The sequence below is a fragment of the Dipodomys merriami genome, unplaced genomic scaffold, assembly GCF_024711535.1.
Source record: "Dipodomys merriami isolate MVZ:Mamm:240054 unplaced genomic scaffold, mDipMer1.0.p SCAF_17, whole genome shotgun sequence".
Taxonomy (NCBI): domain Eukaryota; kingdom Metazoa; phylum Chordata; class Mammalia; order Rodentia; family Heteromyidae; genus Dipodomys; species Dipodomys merriami.
The window spans coordinates 18,690,766-18,706,714 of NW_027203048.1; the positions used below are offsets into that span (position 1 = coordinate 18,690,766).

The 15,949-nt window shown below is 43.8% G+C and overlaps 1 protein-coding gene across 4 annotated transcripts; it reads left to right on the forward strand.

Moving 5' to 3' along the window:
• Positions 1 to 8,755: 8,755 nt before the first annotated feature.
• Gemin6 (gem nuclear organelle associated protein 6) lies at positions 8,756 to 13,144 on the forward strand. Of its 4 annotated transcripts, none has more exons than XM_070025418.1 (3): positions 8,756 to 8,777; positions 9,751 to 9,887; positions 12,673 to 13,144. In XM_070025418.1, the coding sequence occupies exons 2-3, from the start codon at positions 9,760 to 9,762 to the stop codon at positions 13,064 to 13,066; spliced, it is 522 nt and encodes a 173-aa protein (XP_069881519.1). In that variant the 5' UTR covers positions 8,756 to 8,777; positions 9,751 to 9,759; the 3' UTR covers positions 13,067 to 13,144. The 4 variants fall into 4 exon arrangements, with proteins under 4 accessions (XP_069881519.1, XP_069881516.1, XP_069881518.1 ...); XM_070025415.1 differs by lacking the exon at positions 8,756 to 8,777 and adding an exon at positions 8,784 to 8,875 and having other exon boundaries at positions 9,747 to 9,887; XM_070025417.1 differs by lacking the exon at positions 8,756 to 8,777 and adding an exon at positions 8,784 to 8,875.
• The last annotated feature ends 2,805 nt before the right edge of the window (positions 13,145 to 15,949 follow it).

Below are 15,949 nucleotides of genomic sequence, written 5' to 3' on the forward strand. Positions count from 1 at the left end.
TGGAGTGATGTACGTTCTTGAAAAAGGAAAGGCAGATGATGCATATTATAAAATTTCTCTCTCTCTCCTCTTTATCAAGTCAGTATGTTCAAAACTTCAAAAGGTAATTTTTAACATCTCCCTAAATAATGAATACAAGTCACATGAGAACAGCTACCCTAGCGATTTCAGTCCTTGGTAAATGTTTTTGACTGAAAGTAATTTCAAGATTTTTCTAATATTTCAAAACAATGGCACATTGAAAGGGAGATTCTGACTGTTTTTCCCTATGGATATTTTTTATATCAGAGATGATTTTCTCCTTGTGTAATAAGGAATATTTTCTATCTTTTGTCTTAGGAAGTTCAAATGTTGGTTTATAATTTATCTGGCAAAAGAAAAGAAGCCCTTACCTTGTTATACACACACACACACACACACACACACACATAAGCACGCTCGCGCGCGCGCACGCGCACACACACACACACTTTGAAGATAACTGGAGAGGAGGCAGAAAGAACATAGGTCACCGAGTAGGGTGAAAAGGACTAGTCTGGTGCTAGTGGCTCCTGCCTTTAATCCTAGCTACTTGGGAGGCTGAGATCTACGAAGCCACCCCAGCCAGAAGTGGCACTGTGGCTCAAGTGGTAGCATGCTTACCTTGAGCACAGTGCCCAGGCTCAGATTTAAAGCCCCAGGACTGGCCAAAAAAAAAAAAAAAAAGTATTAGGCTGTTGGAGGAAGAGCTGTTATCTAGTTTCTACTAACTCTCCCTTTTATTGTCCTCTACAGTGTAATTTAAGAAATAATTAAACCATGTTCATCTACTCATTATTGCTAAATTAATTTGAGAGCAAATAGAAACTATAGGAACAGGGTGTGGTGGTATTTTACCTGTCTTAGGGTATAAATTAGTTTTTTTCTTCTTTCAAAGTTCACCAAAACAACTCATTACCAGTTCTTAATTTCTTCTATATCAGTAACTCAGGGTTCTTTATATAGTCACCATTTGAAACAAAAGTTGCTGGATAAAAGCCAAGTCTGGCGGCATAGGCCTGTAATCCCAGAATTAAGGCAACAGAGACTTTTCTTTTGCTAGTCCTTGGGCTTAAACTCAGGGTTTGGGAACTGTCCCTGAGCTTATTTTTTGCTCAAGGCTAGCACTCTACCACTTGAGCCACAGTGCCACTTCTGGCTTTTTCTGTTTATGTGGTACTAAGGATTTGAACCCAGGGCTTCATGCATTCGAGGCAAGCATTCTACCCCTAAGCCACATTCCCAGCCCCCAGGCTGTCTTTGAACAACAATCCTCAGATGTCAGCCTCCTGAGCAGCTAGGACTACAGGTGTGAGCCACCAGCACCCTGCTTGAGAAGCTTGAGTTCAAGGCCAATCTTAAATTACTTAGTGAGATCTTCTCTAAAGAGAAAGTGTTCCTGACTTTTGGCTTGCTGAACATTTGAATGCTTTGGGTATCTAACCAACCTCCTGGAAAACAATGAGGTGCTAATAGTTCAGAAGCAATGATTGCTTTTTTTCTTTGACACAGGATGAGCCACCAGCACCCGGTTGTAATGCAATGTGTGTGTGTGTGTGTGTGTGTGTGTGTTGGTCGTGGGGTATGAACTCTGGGCCTAGGCACTGTCCCTCAGCTCTTCAGCTCAAGGCTACCACTTCTGACTTTTTCTGCTTATGTGGTGCTGAGGAATCGAACCCAGACAGAGCCTGATGCATGCAAAGCAAGCACTCTACCACTGAGCCACCTTCCCAGCCTGCAATACTTTTTTATTTTTTTATTTTTTGGGTCCGGTCATGGGGCCTGAACTCTAGGCCTGGGCGCTGTCCCTCAGCTCTTCAGCTCAAGGCTAGCGCTCTACCACTTGAGCCACAGCGCCACTTCTGGCTTTTTTTCGTTTTGCTTATGTGGTGCTGAGGAATCGAACCCAGGGCCTCAAGCATGCAAGGCAAGCGCTCTACCACTGAGCCACCTTCCCAGCCCCCTGCAATACTTTTTTGTTGTTGTTGTTGGTTGTAGGGCTTGAACTCTGGGCCTGGGCGCTGTTCCTCAGCTCAAGGCGAGCGCTCTACCACTTGAGCTACAGCACCACTTCCGGTTTTCCGGTGGTTTATTGGAGATAGGAGTCTCACTGTCTCTCCTGCCCGGGCTGGCTTTGAACCTTGATCCTCAGATCTCAGCCTCCTGAGTAGCTAGGATTACAGGCGTGAGCCACCAGCGCCCAGCTGCAATACTTTTTTAAAAAAGTATTTTCCTCAAAACCAGGTGCTGGTGGCTCATGCCTATAATACTAGCTACATAGGAGGCTGAGAACTGAGGATGATAGGCCACTTGGGCAGGAAAGTTAGTGAAACTCTTATCTCCAATTAAAGCCAGAAGCAGAACTGTGGCTCAAGTGGTAGAACACCAGACCAGGACACACACACACACACACACACACACACACACACACACACACACAATCTAATTTCAGTTTTCTTTTTATAAAATACTCTGCTTCTTCTAAATTTCTTAAGTATGTGTGCATTGCCTACTAATGGTACTAAAGATGGGGTAAAGCATGTTTTTGCTTATTAGATAACTGAGTAAAGGGTTTTGAAGCGGAAACGCTTGGGGGGGTGGGGCGTGGCTCAAGTGCTAGATCCTAGCTTGCGTTGGATTCAATCTTCAGTACCACAAATCACCCGGTCGTGGGGCCTGAACTCTGGGCCTGGGCGCTGTCCCTCAGCTGTTCAGCTCAAGGCTAGCGCTCTACCACTTGAGCCACAGCGCCACTTCCGGCTTTTTTCTTTTTGCTTATGTGGTGCTGGGGAATTGAACCCAGGGCCTCAGGCATGCAAGGCAAGCGCTCTACCACTGAGCCACCTTCCCAGCCCCAGGACACTTTATTAAACAGACAGGAGTTAATTTGTTTCAACCTAAAGGCTAGCCTGGACCATATCCTCCTAGTTTATATTTTTAGCTGGGATGATAGGATTGTGCTACATTTCCCCCCCCCCCCCCCCAGCTTTTTGTTCTTTGAGATGGGATTTACTCATGCTGACCTCCAACTACCTCTTCTTTATCTCTACCTTTTTTTTTTTTTTTTTTTTGTCAGCTATAAGGTATGAACTCAGGGCCTAGGTGCTGTCTCTGAGCCTCTTTGCACTCAAGGCTAGCATTCTACCACTTGAGCCACAGCTCCACTTTCAGTTTTTGAGTGATTAATTGGAGATAAGAGTCTCATGGGGACTTTTCTGCCCAGGCTGGCTTCAAACCAGGATCCTCAGATTTCAGCCTCCTGAATAGCTAGGATTACAGGTGTGAGCCACCAGTGCCCAGCTTCCACCTTCCACCGCTAGAATTATAAATGTGAGCCATTATATCTGGCTCGCAAAAAAATTGTTTTTAGTTCAAGAAGTATACTCAACCATGAAAACCTGAGTTTAAACTCTAGTACTGTCAGAAAAATTGTATTAATCTTTAGGAGTGTGGGTGTAGCTCAATGGTAAAGCACTTGTCTAAAATGCATGAGAGGCTATCTTAGAGTCTCAACTAAAACAATTACTACTTGAATGTTCTTAGAATAGTACTTGATTCAAATTCTAATAAACTTAGACGTTTGTTAAAGCAATAAAATCTCACTAGGTTGATGGTGTATGCCTGTAATACTAGCCCTTAGGAGGTTGAGGCAGGAAGATGGCAGGTTCCACCCGGGCCAGCTTTGGCTGTACAGCAATTTCAAGGCTAGTTTGGGCTTCACAGCAAAACAAAAAAAATGAGCGGGCGCCAGTGTCTTACACCTGTAATCCTAGCATTCTGGAAGTAGAGATCTGAGAATTGCAGTTTGAAGCCAGCCTGGGCAGGAAAGTCTGTTAGACTTATTTTCAATTAACCACAAAAAAAAAAAAAAACCTAAAGTAAAGGTGGGCTCAAGTGGTAGAGCACCAGCTTTGAAAGAAAAAAACTAAGTGATAGGGTCCAGGCCCTGAGATTAAGCTCCAGTCCTGGTAAACACACACACACACACACACACACACAAAATTCAAATTGAGCATCTGTTCTTTGTTAGGCAATGTGTTATAGCTGGAGTACATGACCCCTGTCCTTAGAGGCCTTCTTAGGTTAACAATGCATGCTTGAGTCATGAAATTTCAGAACTGTAATGGTGTTGGGTCATCTAATCACATGTTTTTATTTATAGATGAGACAATGAAAATCCAGTTAGTGGTGTCAAAGAGCCAGCTTAAATTGGCTAAAAAGCCCATTGTGAAATATTCAAAAATTTGTGATCCAGAGCTGGGAAGGTGGCTCAGTGGTAGAGTGCTTGCCTTGCATGCCTGAGGCCCTGGGTTTGATTCCTCAGCACCACATAAGCAAAAAGAAAAAAGCCAGAAGTAGTGCTGTGGCTCAAGTGGTAGAGCGCTAGCCTTGAGCTGAAGAGCTGAGGGACAGAGCCCAGGCCCAGATTTCAGGCCCCATGACCGGACCCAAAAAATAAATAAATAGTAAAAAAAAAAAAATTGTGATCCAGTTGTTCAATCAGTAGAGCTTGGATATCTCCCATAGTGAGAATATTTACACTTATATCAACAGTTAATATCAAGGCGCTTTATTTTCAGGTAATTTATTAAATACTACAAATTTAAGCAAACAAATCAAGGTCCCAAGGTTGCTAAACTCCCTGTCTACCTCTTCTTCCCGCCCCTGTTCCCCATCCCCCAAGTAGATCTAAGTCAGGGTTTTGCATATGGTAAACAATTTTTTGCCAGTCCTGGGGCTTGAACTCAGGGCCTGAGCACTGTCCTCTTTTTGCTCAAGGCTAGCATTCAACCACTTGAGCCACAGCACCACTTTCAGCTTTTTCTGTGTATGTGGAATCAAACCCAGGGCTTCATGCATGCTAGGCAAGCATTCTACCACTGAGCCACATTCCTAGCCCTAATTTGTTTTTTTCTGAACCCATACTAAGCCTTGAACTCAGGACTTGAATACTGTCTCTAAGCTGCTCTTTCTCAAGGCTAGCATTCTACCTCTTGTGCCTCAGCCTCACTTTCAGGTTTTTGGTAGTGTAGTGAAGATAAGAGTTTCATAGGAAGCCTGGTGGCTCACACCTGTAATCCTAGATACTCAGGAGGCTGAGATCTGAGGATCTCGGTTCAAAGCCAGCCCTGGCAGGAGAGACCTTGAGACTCCTATCTCCAATAAACCACCAGAAAACCGGAAGTGACACTGTGGCTCAAGTGGTAGAGTGCTAGCCTTGAGCACAAAGAACAAAGAGGCTCAGGTATAGAGCTCAGGCCCTGAGTTCAAGCCTAGAACTGACAAAAGAGTTCACAGATTTTCCTGGCTTTGAACCATAATTCTCGGATCTCAATCTCATGAGGAACTAGGATTACCAGTATGAGAGACTGGTGTATGAGAGACTGTGCCCAGTGAATTTTTACTGGTTCTTATATTTTACTACTTTTTAACGTCTAGTTCTTAACAGAAAGCAAAGCTTGCTAAACTGCATTAATATGTTCTTTTAATTTTAATTTTTTATTTTATTTGTGAACATACTGTACAGAGGGGTTACAATTACATGGGCAGGATAATGCATACATTTCTTACCAAGCATTGCAGCCTCCTCCTTTGTTTACCCTTCACATCCCTTTAATTTTAATTTTTAAAAATTAAAAAACTTCAACTATTGTACAAAAGGGTTTCAATGCATCTTGATCAGTATCACACCTTCCATTGTTCTCATTCTCCCAAATCCAACATTAATATATTCACTAATATATTCTTTTTTTTTTTTTTGTCAGTTGTAGGGCTTGAACTTTGTGCCTAGGCGCTGTCTATCAGCTCTTCAGCTCAAGGAGAGCACTCTACCACTTGAGCCACAGCGCCACTTCTGATTTTCTGGTGGTTAACTGGAGATAAGAGTCTCATGGACTTTTCTGCCTGGGCTGGCTTTGAACCGCAATCCTAAAATCTCAGCCTCCTGAGTAGCTAGGATTACAGGCGTGACCTACCAACATGGCACCCGGCTTCACTAATATATTCTATATAATATATAGAAAAAATAGACATTTGTATGGGGTGGCACTAGTTGAAGGAATGAAAAAGCTAAACTATTTTAAACGTTTTAGGCTACAGTGATCCAGGTTAGTTTTTTCTGACACCAAGTATAAAATACTCTTAATAAACTGTCACCTATCCCCATACCATTTTTCATCCACTTTCAACAATACTGCAATTTGAAGTATGTAATAATTTGGAGCTGGTGGCTCAAGCCCCACAACCCACCAAAATAATAATGATGATGATCATCATCATCATCATAAAATAATAAAAAATAAACATGCCTTGCCCTAGCTGAATTATGATGATAATTTATCATCATCATCATCATCATCATCATCATAATTCAGCTAGGGCAAGGCACCTTTATTTTTACAGCATGAAGAACAGAGAACAGTAAACAGAAGACTGATAATTTTGTTTAATTTCCTATTTTTTTCTGTTTTTTTTTTTGGTCTGTCGTGGGGCCTGAACTCTGGGCCTGGGTGCTGTCCCTTAGCTCTTCAGCTCAAGGCTAACATTCTACCACTTGAGCTACAGTGCCACTTCCAGCTTTTTCTGCTTATGTGGTGCTGAGGAATCGAACCCAGGGCCTCATGCATGCAAGGCAAGCACTCTACCACTGAGTCACCTTTTTTGAGTCTGGGACCCACTGTGTAGACCAGACTGCCTCAGTCTCTCAAGTGCTGAGATTTTAGGTATTTGACACATCTAGCTTAATTTTCAGTATTATCCAGGGAATTTAAGAAGAATTTCTTTGAAAATAAATATTTCTATTACAAAATAAATAATCCAGCCAGGCACTAGTGGCTCACGTCTGTAATCCTACCTACCCAGTAGAAAGATCTGAGGATCTGTGTTTGAAGTCAACCTGGGCAGGAAAGTCCATGAGACTCTTCTCTCCGATAAATTACTCAGAAAAAAGCCAGACGTGGTGCTGTGGTTCAAGTGGTAGAGCTCTAGTCCTGAGGCTCAGGGACAGTGCCCAGGCCCTGAGTTCAAGTTTTAGGATTGGCCATAATAATAATCCTAAAAATGAAACTAAATATTGAAAATCAATAAGCAATTATGAATTTGGTAGAAGGTTAAAAGTATGATTGAGAGGTTATATCTTTGGAGGAAATGGAAGGAAAGAAGAGACTATGAGAGGGGGTTGGGATGTAGTTTGGTGGCAAAGGGCTTGCCTAGCAAGTACAATGTCCTGGGTTTGATCCCAAGTACAAAAAAAAAAAAAGTCAATACAATATGGTTGGAGGCATGGCTCAGAGGTAGAATGGAAGCCAGTGTGTGAAAGTGTCAGTTACAGAGTTCAAGTCCTGATCTGAGACCTAAAAAAAGAATAGAGATTATGAGAGGAAGGATATCTGCTGGAGTGATGAATGTAGCAATGGAACAAGGGTAGGAGCTGACCTGAGGAAAAAAATGGAACATCAGTTCAACTCAGTAAAGCTTAGCTACGGGAGGCCAGTTTATTAGCAGTCAGTAATTTGCATCAGCAATTCCTGAAATGATCTTTTAGTTAGGAGACTAAAGGTAGGGGACCAAGAAGAGATGGAAATTGTTCCAGTCTCTTCACCTTAAGGAGAACAACTTAAATAGAGGCTAGGTTCTATTTGTGGAATTATATGTGTAGAGAAAAAAATCAAAAGTCATTTACAAGTATAGAAAGAAGCTTAAAATGCAAATGAACAATCATCACATATTGGTTGTGCTGTTTTGGACTGAATGTTTATGAGGTCAAACGTTTTCCTTTACACTACTATTTGTAGATTTACAGAAGGTTTTAACTGATAAAATGTAATCCATTAAAGCCACGTTAATATAACCAGCCATTCATTCAATAACTGAAGGCTTGGTAAGGATTATTTGAACTGATGACAGTAAAAAATAATACACTTGAATGATTATATGGAATTCCAAGTCGTAATGGAAAAGCTGATTAATTTTTAATCTTTTCTACATCCTGGCTTGATAGTCTTCTAATTCAGTTTTTTTAAAAAAAAATCTCTTTTGGTTTTCAAATTTTCAAGAACTCATCATTTGCCACCTCACACCACTTTTCAGGATCCCAACCATGAAAGATGTATGTGAGCAGCAATCTGTAGCAGAAGCCAGGAATTTGCTGTTTTCCTCTGGAGGGCTTTATAGCAAGTCATCTTCTAGGTGGAATTCAACCCGATCCAGTGAATTTCTTTCCAGTTTAGCCCTACTGTTTTCAAGCCATACTGAAAGAGCAAGCATTTTAATTACTCTACACAAGCCAAACAAAAAAATACCCTTGGCCCTTTTGCTCATTTCTACAGCCTTTCGCCTCCAGGACAAAAGAGCTTTTCCAGCCGGACACCTAGTGGCCTGTGATCCTAGTTACCCAGGAAACGGACCTGAGGATCACAGTTCAAAGCCAGCCGGGGCAGGAAAGTCCTTGAGACTCTTATCTCCAATTAGCCAGCAAAAAAAGGCATTGGGAACTGTGGCTCAAGGGGTAGAGTAAACAAGTTCAGGGACAGAGCCCAGGTCTGAGTTCAAACCCAGGGAGAGGGAGAAGGAAAGGGAGAAGGGATGGGGGGGGGGGGGGGATAGAAGGGGAGGGGAGCCCTCCGACCCAGTCCCAGGACTACAGCGCAGGGGATTGTGGGGGAAAGGAAGCGCCGCGTGCCGCGGGGCATGCCGGTCTGGGCCGCCGCGGCCTCTCCCTCGCCGCTGGGGTGGCGGAGCCGCGGGGCGGGCGGGTCCGGGTGGGTCCCGGGTTTGCCGGGAGGTGCTGACGGGTCGCCCTCGGTTGGAGCACCGCGGCGCGGGCCGGGACCGGGAAGCGAGCCCTGCCGGCCTGCAGGTCGGGCGCGGCGGAGGGGACGGCGGGACGCGGGTTCGGGCCCGGGCCCGGGACACGCGGGCTCCGCGAGGAAGCGGACGGGGCGCGGGGCGCGGGGCGCGGGGCGCGGGGCGCGGGGCGCCGGCCGGATTTGCAGAGCCGCCTCCCGGGCCGGGGCTGTGGGACGGAGCAGTGACGGCGCCTCTGGGACGCAGTTTGAGTCCTAACAGCCCGACCACGGCCCCCTCCCTGCCAGGCCTGGGGCTGCCTGGCCTGGCGCTGCAACCCCGGGCCTGGGCTCTTTTTGCTCAAGACGAGTGCTCGACCACCGGAGCCACAGCTCCACGGCCCTGTTTTTTGGAAGTAGTTGGTTGGGTCCTCAACTCCCAGCCTCCCGAGCCGCCCGGCGCACAGCACCGGCTTCTGCCTAACGGAAGCGGGCCGCGCCGCGAGGCCCAGCCGCGTATGATCTGTTGCTAGCTGTGACTACAGACGTGTGCCATCGTGTGAGACTCAGTGTGGTCGTACCGCTAGCACCTGCTTGGCTAAGTATCTGGTCAAGCATTTGAGACAAATGACAGACTTTTTTTTTGGGGGTGGGGTCGGGTTGTGGGGCCTGAACTCTGGGCCTGGGCGCTGTCCCTCAGCTCTTCAGCTCAAGGCTAGCGCTCTACCGAGCCACACAGTGCCACTTCCGGCTTTTTTCTTTTTTCTTATGTGGTGCTGAGGAATCAAACCCAGGGCCTCATACATGCAAGGCAAGCGCTCTACCACTGAGCCACCTTCCCAGCCCCATGACACACTTTTTTTTACGCTCTAGAAATGGAGATTAGAGGTAAGACATTTGTGTGGCACATATGTATTAACCCTAACCAACTGATTTTGGATTCAGGCAGCTGACAACCATGAATGAATGGATGAAGAAAAGCCCCTTAGAGTGGGAAGATTATGTTTATAAAGAAGTCACAGTGGTAGCCAGTGAGAAGAAGGAGTATAAAGGATGGTTTTTAACTGCAGATCCAGTCTCTGCCAAGTGAGTACACGTCCTGCTTCCCTGAAATCCTGACCATCTTGTGTTGCTATATGAGGTACTTACACTGGAAGGCAGCAGAGTGAAAGGTTAATATGCTGTTTTAACTATGGATTATTCTCTCAGATAAGAAAAGTTTATTGGAATGGGCTATAGAAATTCATTTCTTGTATTTGTAGTAAAGAATTTCAAATGTACATAAAAGTAAAGAATAATAGGATGGACACTTTGCACCTCTTCCTAAGTTGGTTTTATTTTGTTGTCTTTTGTGCCAATACTGGAGCTTGAATTTAAGGCCTAGGCACTGTCCCAGAGCTTTTGTGCTTAAGGCTAGTGCTCTACCACTTGAGCCATATCTCTACCTCCAGCTTTTTTTTTTTAATTGGAGATAAAATTTACGCAGATTTTCCTGCTTAGACCAGCTTTGAACTGTGATTCTCAGATCTCAGCGTTTTGAGTAGCGAGAGTGACAGGCATGAGCCATCAAGGCCTGACTCAGATTTATATTTTACAAATTCATGGAGGTACATAGACACATGACTCTTGTTTTGGAATGGTTTTTGATTAATAGAGTGTTATCTTTTTTTTTTTTCCTTCCCCCCTTCCCCTCTCCCAAGTCATGGGGTTGCACTCAGGGCCTGGGCACTGTCCTTGAGCTTCTTTTGCTTTAGGCTAGCCTAGCATCTTCCACTTGAGCCACAAACACCACTTCCAGCTTTTTCTGTTTATGTGGTACTGAGGAATCAAACCCAGGGCTTCATGCATGCTAGGCAAGCACTCTACCACTGAGCCACATTTCCATTCCCATCAATTAATAGAAAAGTGACAAACTACAGAGCAGCTGTATATTTTTTCATTCAGCTTCTCTTGTTAACATCTTATATACTCATAAATTCGCTATAACTGATAACTGGCATTAACTCGATAGTATCCAGCTTTTACCAGTATTTTCACTAATAGCCGCTTTATGTTTCAGGATCCCATGTTACATTTAGTTGCTTTATCTCCTTAGTCTTCCCTTATTTATTATGATGTTGACAGGTGTTTCTTTTTTATTTTTTTGTTATGGTACAGGGGTTTGAGCTAAGGGCCTTGCACTGTTACTTGGCTTTTCACTCACAGCTAGCACTCTACTATTTGAGCCACTTTTCTACTTCCAGCTTTATGCTGCAGGCTGTTGTCAGGTAGAGACCAGTATCTCCCAGCTGCTGAGATTACAGAGTGCACTACCATGTCTAGCTTATTTATAGAAATGAGATCTTAATAACTTTTCATCTGGGCTGGCTTCAAACTGTGATCCTCTCAGATCTTTGCCTCTGGGGGACCTAGGGTTACAAGTATAAATCACCTCACCCAGCTGTCTGCTTGGCTTCCTCCATCCCCCTCCATTTTGTAGAAGCAATTTACATTTTTTTAGAGTTTCAAAATTATTGTTAAAAGCTTGTTCTTAGGGTTTTCTATTTTATCTTTGCTGCTTCCTTTTTTAGTTTTTATATATGTTTCCTCTCTTTTTTTTTTTTTTTGGCCAGTCCTGGAGCACTGTCCCTGAGCTTCCCAAAGCTAGTGTTCTACCACTTGAGCCACAGCGTCACTTCTGGCTTTTTCTGCTTATGTGGTACTGAGGAATTAAACTCAGGGCTTCATGCATGCTAGGCAAGCACTGTACCACTAAGCCACATTCCCAGCCCTCCTTCCCTCCCTCTTTCTGTTAATCTTTATCGTCTTTTTGTTGATACCAGGGTTTTCTCCCCTGTTCTCCCCGTCCCCCCAAGTCCTAGGGCTTGAATTCAGGGCCTGGGTGCTATTCCTGAGCCTTTTTTTTTTTTTTTTTGTCGGTCGTGGAGCTTGAACTCTGGGCCTGGGCGTTGTCCCTTAGCTCTTCAGCTCAAGGCTAGCGCTCTACCACTTGAGCTACAGCGCCACTTCCTCCTGAGCCTTTTTATGCACAAGGCAAGTGGTCTACCACTTGAGCCACAGCACCACTTCTGGTTTTTGAGTGGTTTATTAGAGATAAGCATCTCACAGGGGACTTTTCTGCCCAGACTGGCTTCAAACCACAATCCTCTTGAGTAGCTAGGATTACAGGTGTGAGCCACCAGCACCTGGCCATATCAGGATTTTCACTCATAGCTTCATATTTACTTTGGTGGTTTGCTCATTCATCTGATATTCTACCACTCCAGCCACATCTCACCCAAGCTTTTTACTGGTTATTTTGGAGGTGGAAGCTGATAAAACTTTGCTGCCTAGGCTGGCTTTGAACTTCAATCCTGCAAACATTAGCCTCCCAAGTAGTTAGGATTACAGACATGAACCACCAGTGCTTGGCCTTCTTTTTTTTTTTTTTTTTTTTTTTTTTTAATTTATTAATCTTGACAGTTTTGTGAATGAATGTATATTTTTCAAAGGACGATTTTTGCATTTAATGGTATTAATGGCTTTTTTTATTCTTGGTATTGGAGATTAAACCCAGGGCCAGGCACATGCTAAGTACATGCTCTGCCATTGCCCCCACCCCTATTAACTTAAGGAGTACATTTTCTGCGTACTACAGTGTTCATAGCTGTAAACTGTGAAGAAAGCTTGGCTATTGAGGACCTCAGGAAGTGCTTGTTGAGCTACTAAAAGCATGTGGTGGTGGGACATTGAATTTCAAATAGGGAAAATCGTTCCCTTTTCCGGTGACCTGTGGTTGATGATGCTGCTTAATCCATTCATTCTTTCATAGTTTAAGGGCCTTTCCATTTTTTCCTTGCTAATTTGCTTTGAATTTACTTTTCCTCCCAAGTATTGTCCTTGTGAACTTCCTTGAAGATGGCAGTTTGTCTGTGACTGGAATTATGGGACATTCTGTGCAGACTATTGACGTTGTGAATGAAGGTGACCACAGAATGAGAGAGAAGCTGACACATCTGTTCATGTCTGGAGATTACAAAGGACATAGCCCTGAGGATCTGGAAAAGAAAAAGAACAGCCTGAGGAAATGGCTTGAGAAGAACCACATTCCCATCACTGAACAGGGAGATTCACCAAGGACTCTCTGTGTGGCTGGGGTTCTGACTATAGACCCACCGTATGGGCCAGAAAATTGCAGCAGCGCTAATGAAATTATTTTGTCCCGGGTTCAGGATCTCATTCAAGGACATCTTGAAGCTTACCCCCCAGGAGGTCAAGAACCTTGAATACACAGATTGAAATTGATTTCATTATTTTGTTCTTTGAAAAATGTGTTCCTTATAATACAGTATTTCAGAGGCACATATGGTTGTGTGCATATGTATATTTTAAGTTTTTGTTATTTTGGTAAAATAAGAAAAATGGAATTTTCTTCTTTTGTTTGTTGTTCAGTCAGTTCAGAGCCTAGGTATTGTCCCTGGGCTTTTGTGCTCAAGACTAGATTTACCACTTGGAGCCACAGCTCCACTTCTGGTTTTCTAGTAGTTATTTGGAGATGAGTCTCCTAGACTTTACTACTTGGGCTGACTTCAAACTATGATCCTTAGATCTCATCCTCCTCTCCTATGTAGCTAGGATTATAGGCATAAACTGCTAGCACCCAGCTGAAATTATTTTTTTTTTTGGTGATCCTGGTGCTTGAACTTGGGGCCCAGGTGCTGGCCCTGAACTTCTTTGCTCAAGGCTAGTGCTCTACCACTTGAACCACAGCTTCACTTCAGACTTTTTGATAGTTAATTGGAGATAAGAGTCTCATGGCCTTTCTTGCCCCAGTTGGCTTTGAACCTTGAGTCTCAGATCTCAGCCTCCTGAGTAGCTAGGATTACAGGTATGAGCCACCAGTGCCCAGTGGGTAAAACAATTTAAAAGAGTAATGATACAGGATTTCAGGGGCTTTATCCTGGTTGGCTGACTCTATGGCTTTGGGTCTGGGGTCTAGACACTCTACTACATCAGTCCCTTCTTGTGTTGATTATTTCTGCCTAATGACTTAAAACAACTCTTTGGAAGCCCAAGTTGCCTTTTGTTCTAAAAATAATTGTTGACACCATGCTCAAAGGCCATCCTGGCAGCTGCCCAGAGCCAGCTGTCAGAGCCAGGTGTGGGGAAGAATCTCTCCAGAGAATCTAGAGTCACAGATGCTGGTAGTCTGGAGGAGCAGGGGTCAGACAGAGGTGAGCTAAACTCCTAGAGACAGTCTTAGCTGAGGCCCTGCTAGAGAAACGCCCTAAGCAGGCACTTTACTTGGCAGGGCTGCATCATTTATCCTTTCCAGTACTCAGTTTTTGTTTGTAGGCGAATTGTTTAAACAACCAGAGGACTCAGTTGCCAAGAAACAGTCTGTGTCCCCAGCTCATTAGTGTAACAGCAAATAACATCTACCAACGCAATGCACCCCACCCTGTCCCTGAGCCCAGATGCTGCTGAAATTTCCTGCATGGCTTCTCCCTTTTCAAGGGCCTCCTCCATCTTTTCAGAATCATTTCCAGGCCAAATTTAGGTCTTACTCCCCTTCCTGTAATTCCCTTCTAAAGATTTGGGGCTTGGAATCTTGGTTACAAGGAGAAAAGCTATGCTGTACGTTTTGCTTTCAGAAAAGGAACTGAAACGCTGTCAGGAAGAGACCTGTTCCCCTGAAGTTTCTATAGTGGTTATCACCATTAGCTAGGTTTTTAAAAATGCACATTTCTGCCAGGCATGGTGTTAAACACTGTTGCCCCAACACTTGAAGACAGAAGGAAGATCTGGGCCTAGAGTTCAAACCCCAGTTCTGCCACAAAAATAAAATAAATTCCAGCTGTGTGGCTCACACCTAAACCTAGCTTTTCAGTAGGCTGAGGTCTGAAGATTGAGCTTCAAAGCCAGCCTGGGCAGGAAGGTCCCTGAGACTCTTACCTCCAATTAATCACCAGAAAACTGGAAGTGGTGCTGTGGCTCAAATGGTAGACTGCTAGCCTGGAGTTGAAGAACTGAGGGACAGCATCCAGGCCCGGAGTTCAGGCCCCATGATTGACAAAAAAATTTTTTAAAAATTCCAGTACTTACCTGCTTCTTAGTTTTATTTATTTATTTATTTTTTTGGTATTTTTTTGGGGGCTTGAACTCTGGGCCTGGGCTCTGTCTCTGAGCTCTTCAGCTAAAGGCTAGTGCTCTACCACTTGAGCCACAGCACCACTTCCTGCTTTTTACTTTTACATATTTGTAAACCTTTAAAATGTTTTACATTATTATAATCAAAGTGCATATTTTTCCTTTGTTTCTGTAGTTTTCATAATTGTGTTGATTCAAGTTGGTAAAACACTCCCTTATTATCAAAGACATTAACATAAATGCATAGAATGAAAGTACTATGGCAGACCATAATCATATATAGAATTTTCCAGTATAGTTTTTTTTTTTTTTTTTGGTTTCTATAGTAGTTTATTATGAAAGATATTACTCAGAAACAGCCTTCTGGAAGAGATGGATAGGGTAAGGTATGAGAGGAGGCCATCAGACTATGCCCACATTAGATAAATCTTGATGTGTACCAACTTAGAAGCCCTCTCTGGACCCTGTGACCTTAACCTTGTTTGTTTGCTTTGGTTGTGGGGCCTGAACTCAGGGACCAGATTCTTGTTTCTGAGCTCTTTTGCTCAAGGTTACCACTTTGAACCACAGTGCCACTTCCAGTAGTTGGTAGTTAATTGGAGATAAGAATCTTACGAGCTGGGAGCTGGTGGCTCACACCTGTAATCCTAGCTACTCAGGAGGCTGAGAACTGAGGATTGGGGTTCAAAGCCAGCCCTGGCAGGAAAGTCCATGAGACTCTTATCTCCAATAAACCACTTGAAAACTGGAAGTGGCCCTGTGGCTCAAGTGGTAGAGTGCTCGCCTTGAGCTAAAGAGTGCAGGGACAGTACCCAGGCCCAGAGTTCAAGCCCCACGACTGACAAAAAAAAAAAGAATCTCCTGCCTGGGCTGGCTTCAAACCACGATCCTCAGATCTCAGCCTCCTGAGTAACTAGGATTATAGTTGTGAGGCACCAGTGCCTGGCTCTTTTTTCCATTTGATTTAAAATATTATTATTACTATAAAGGTGATGCACAGAGGGATTATAGTTCTTATG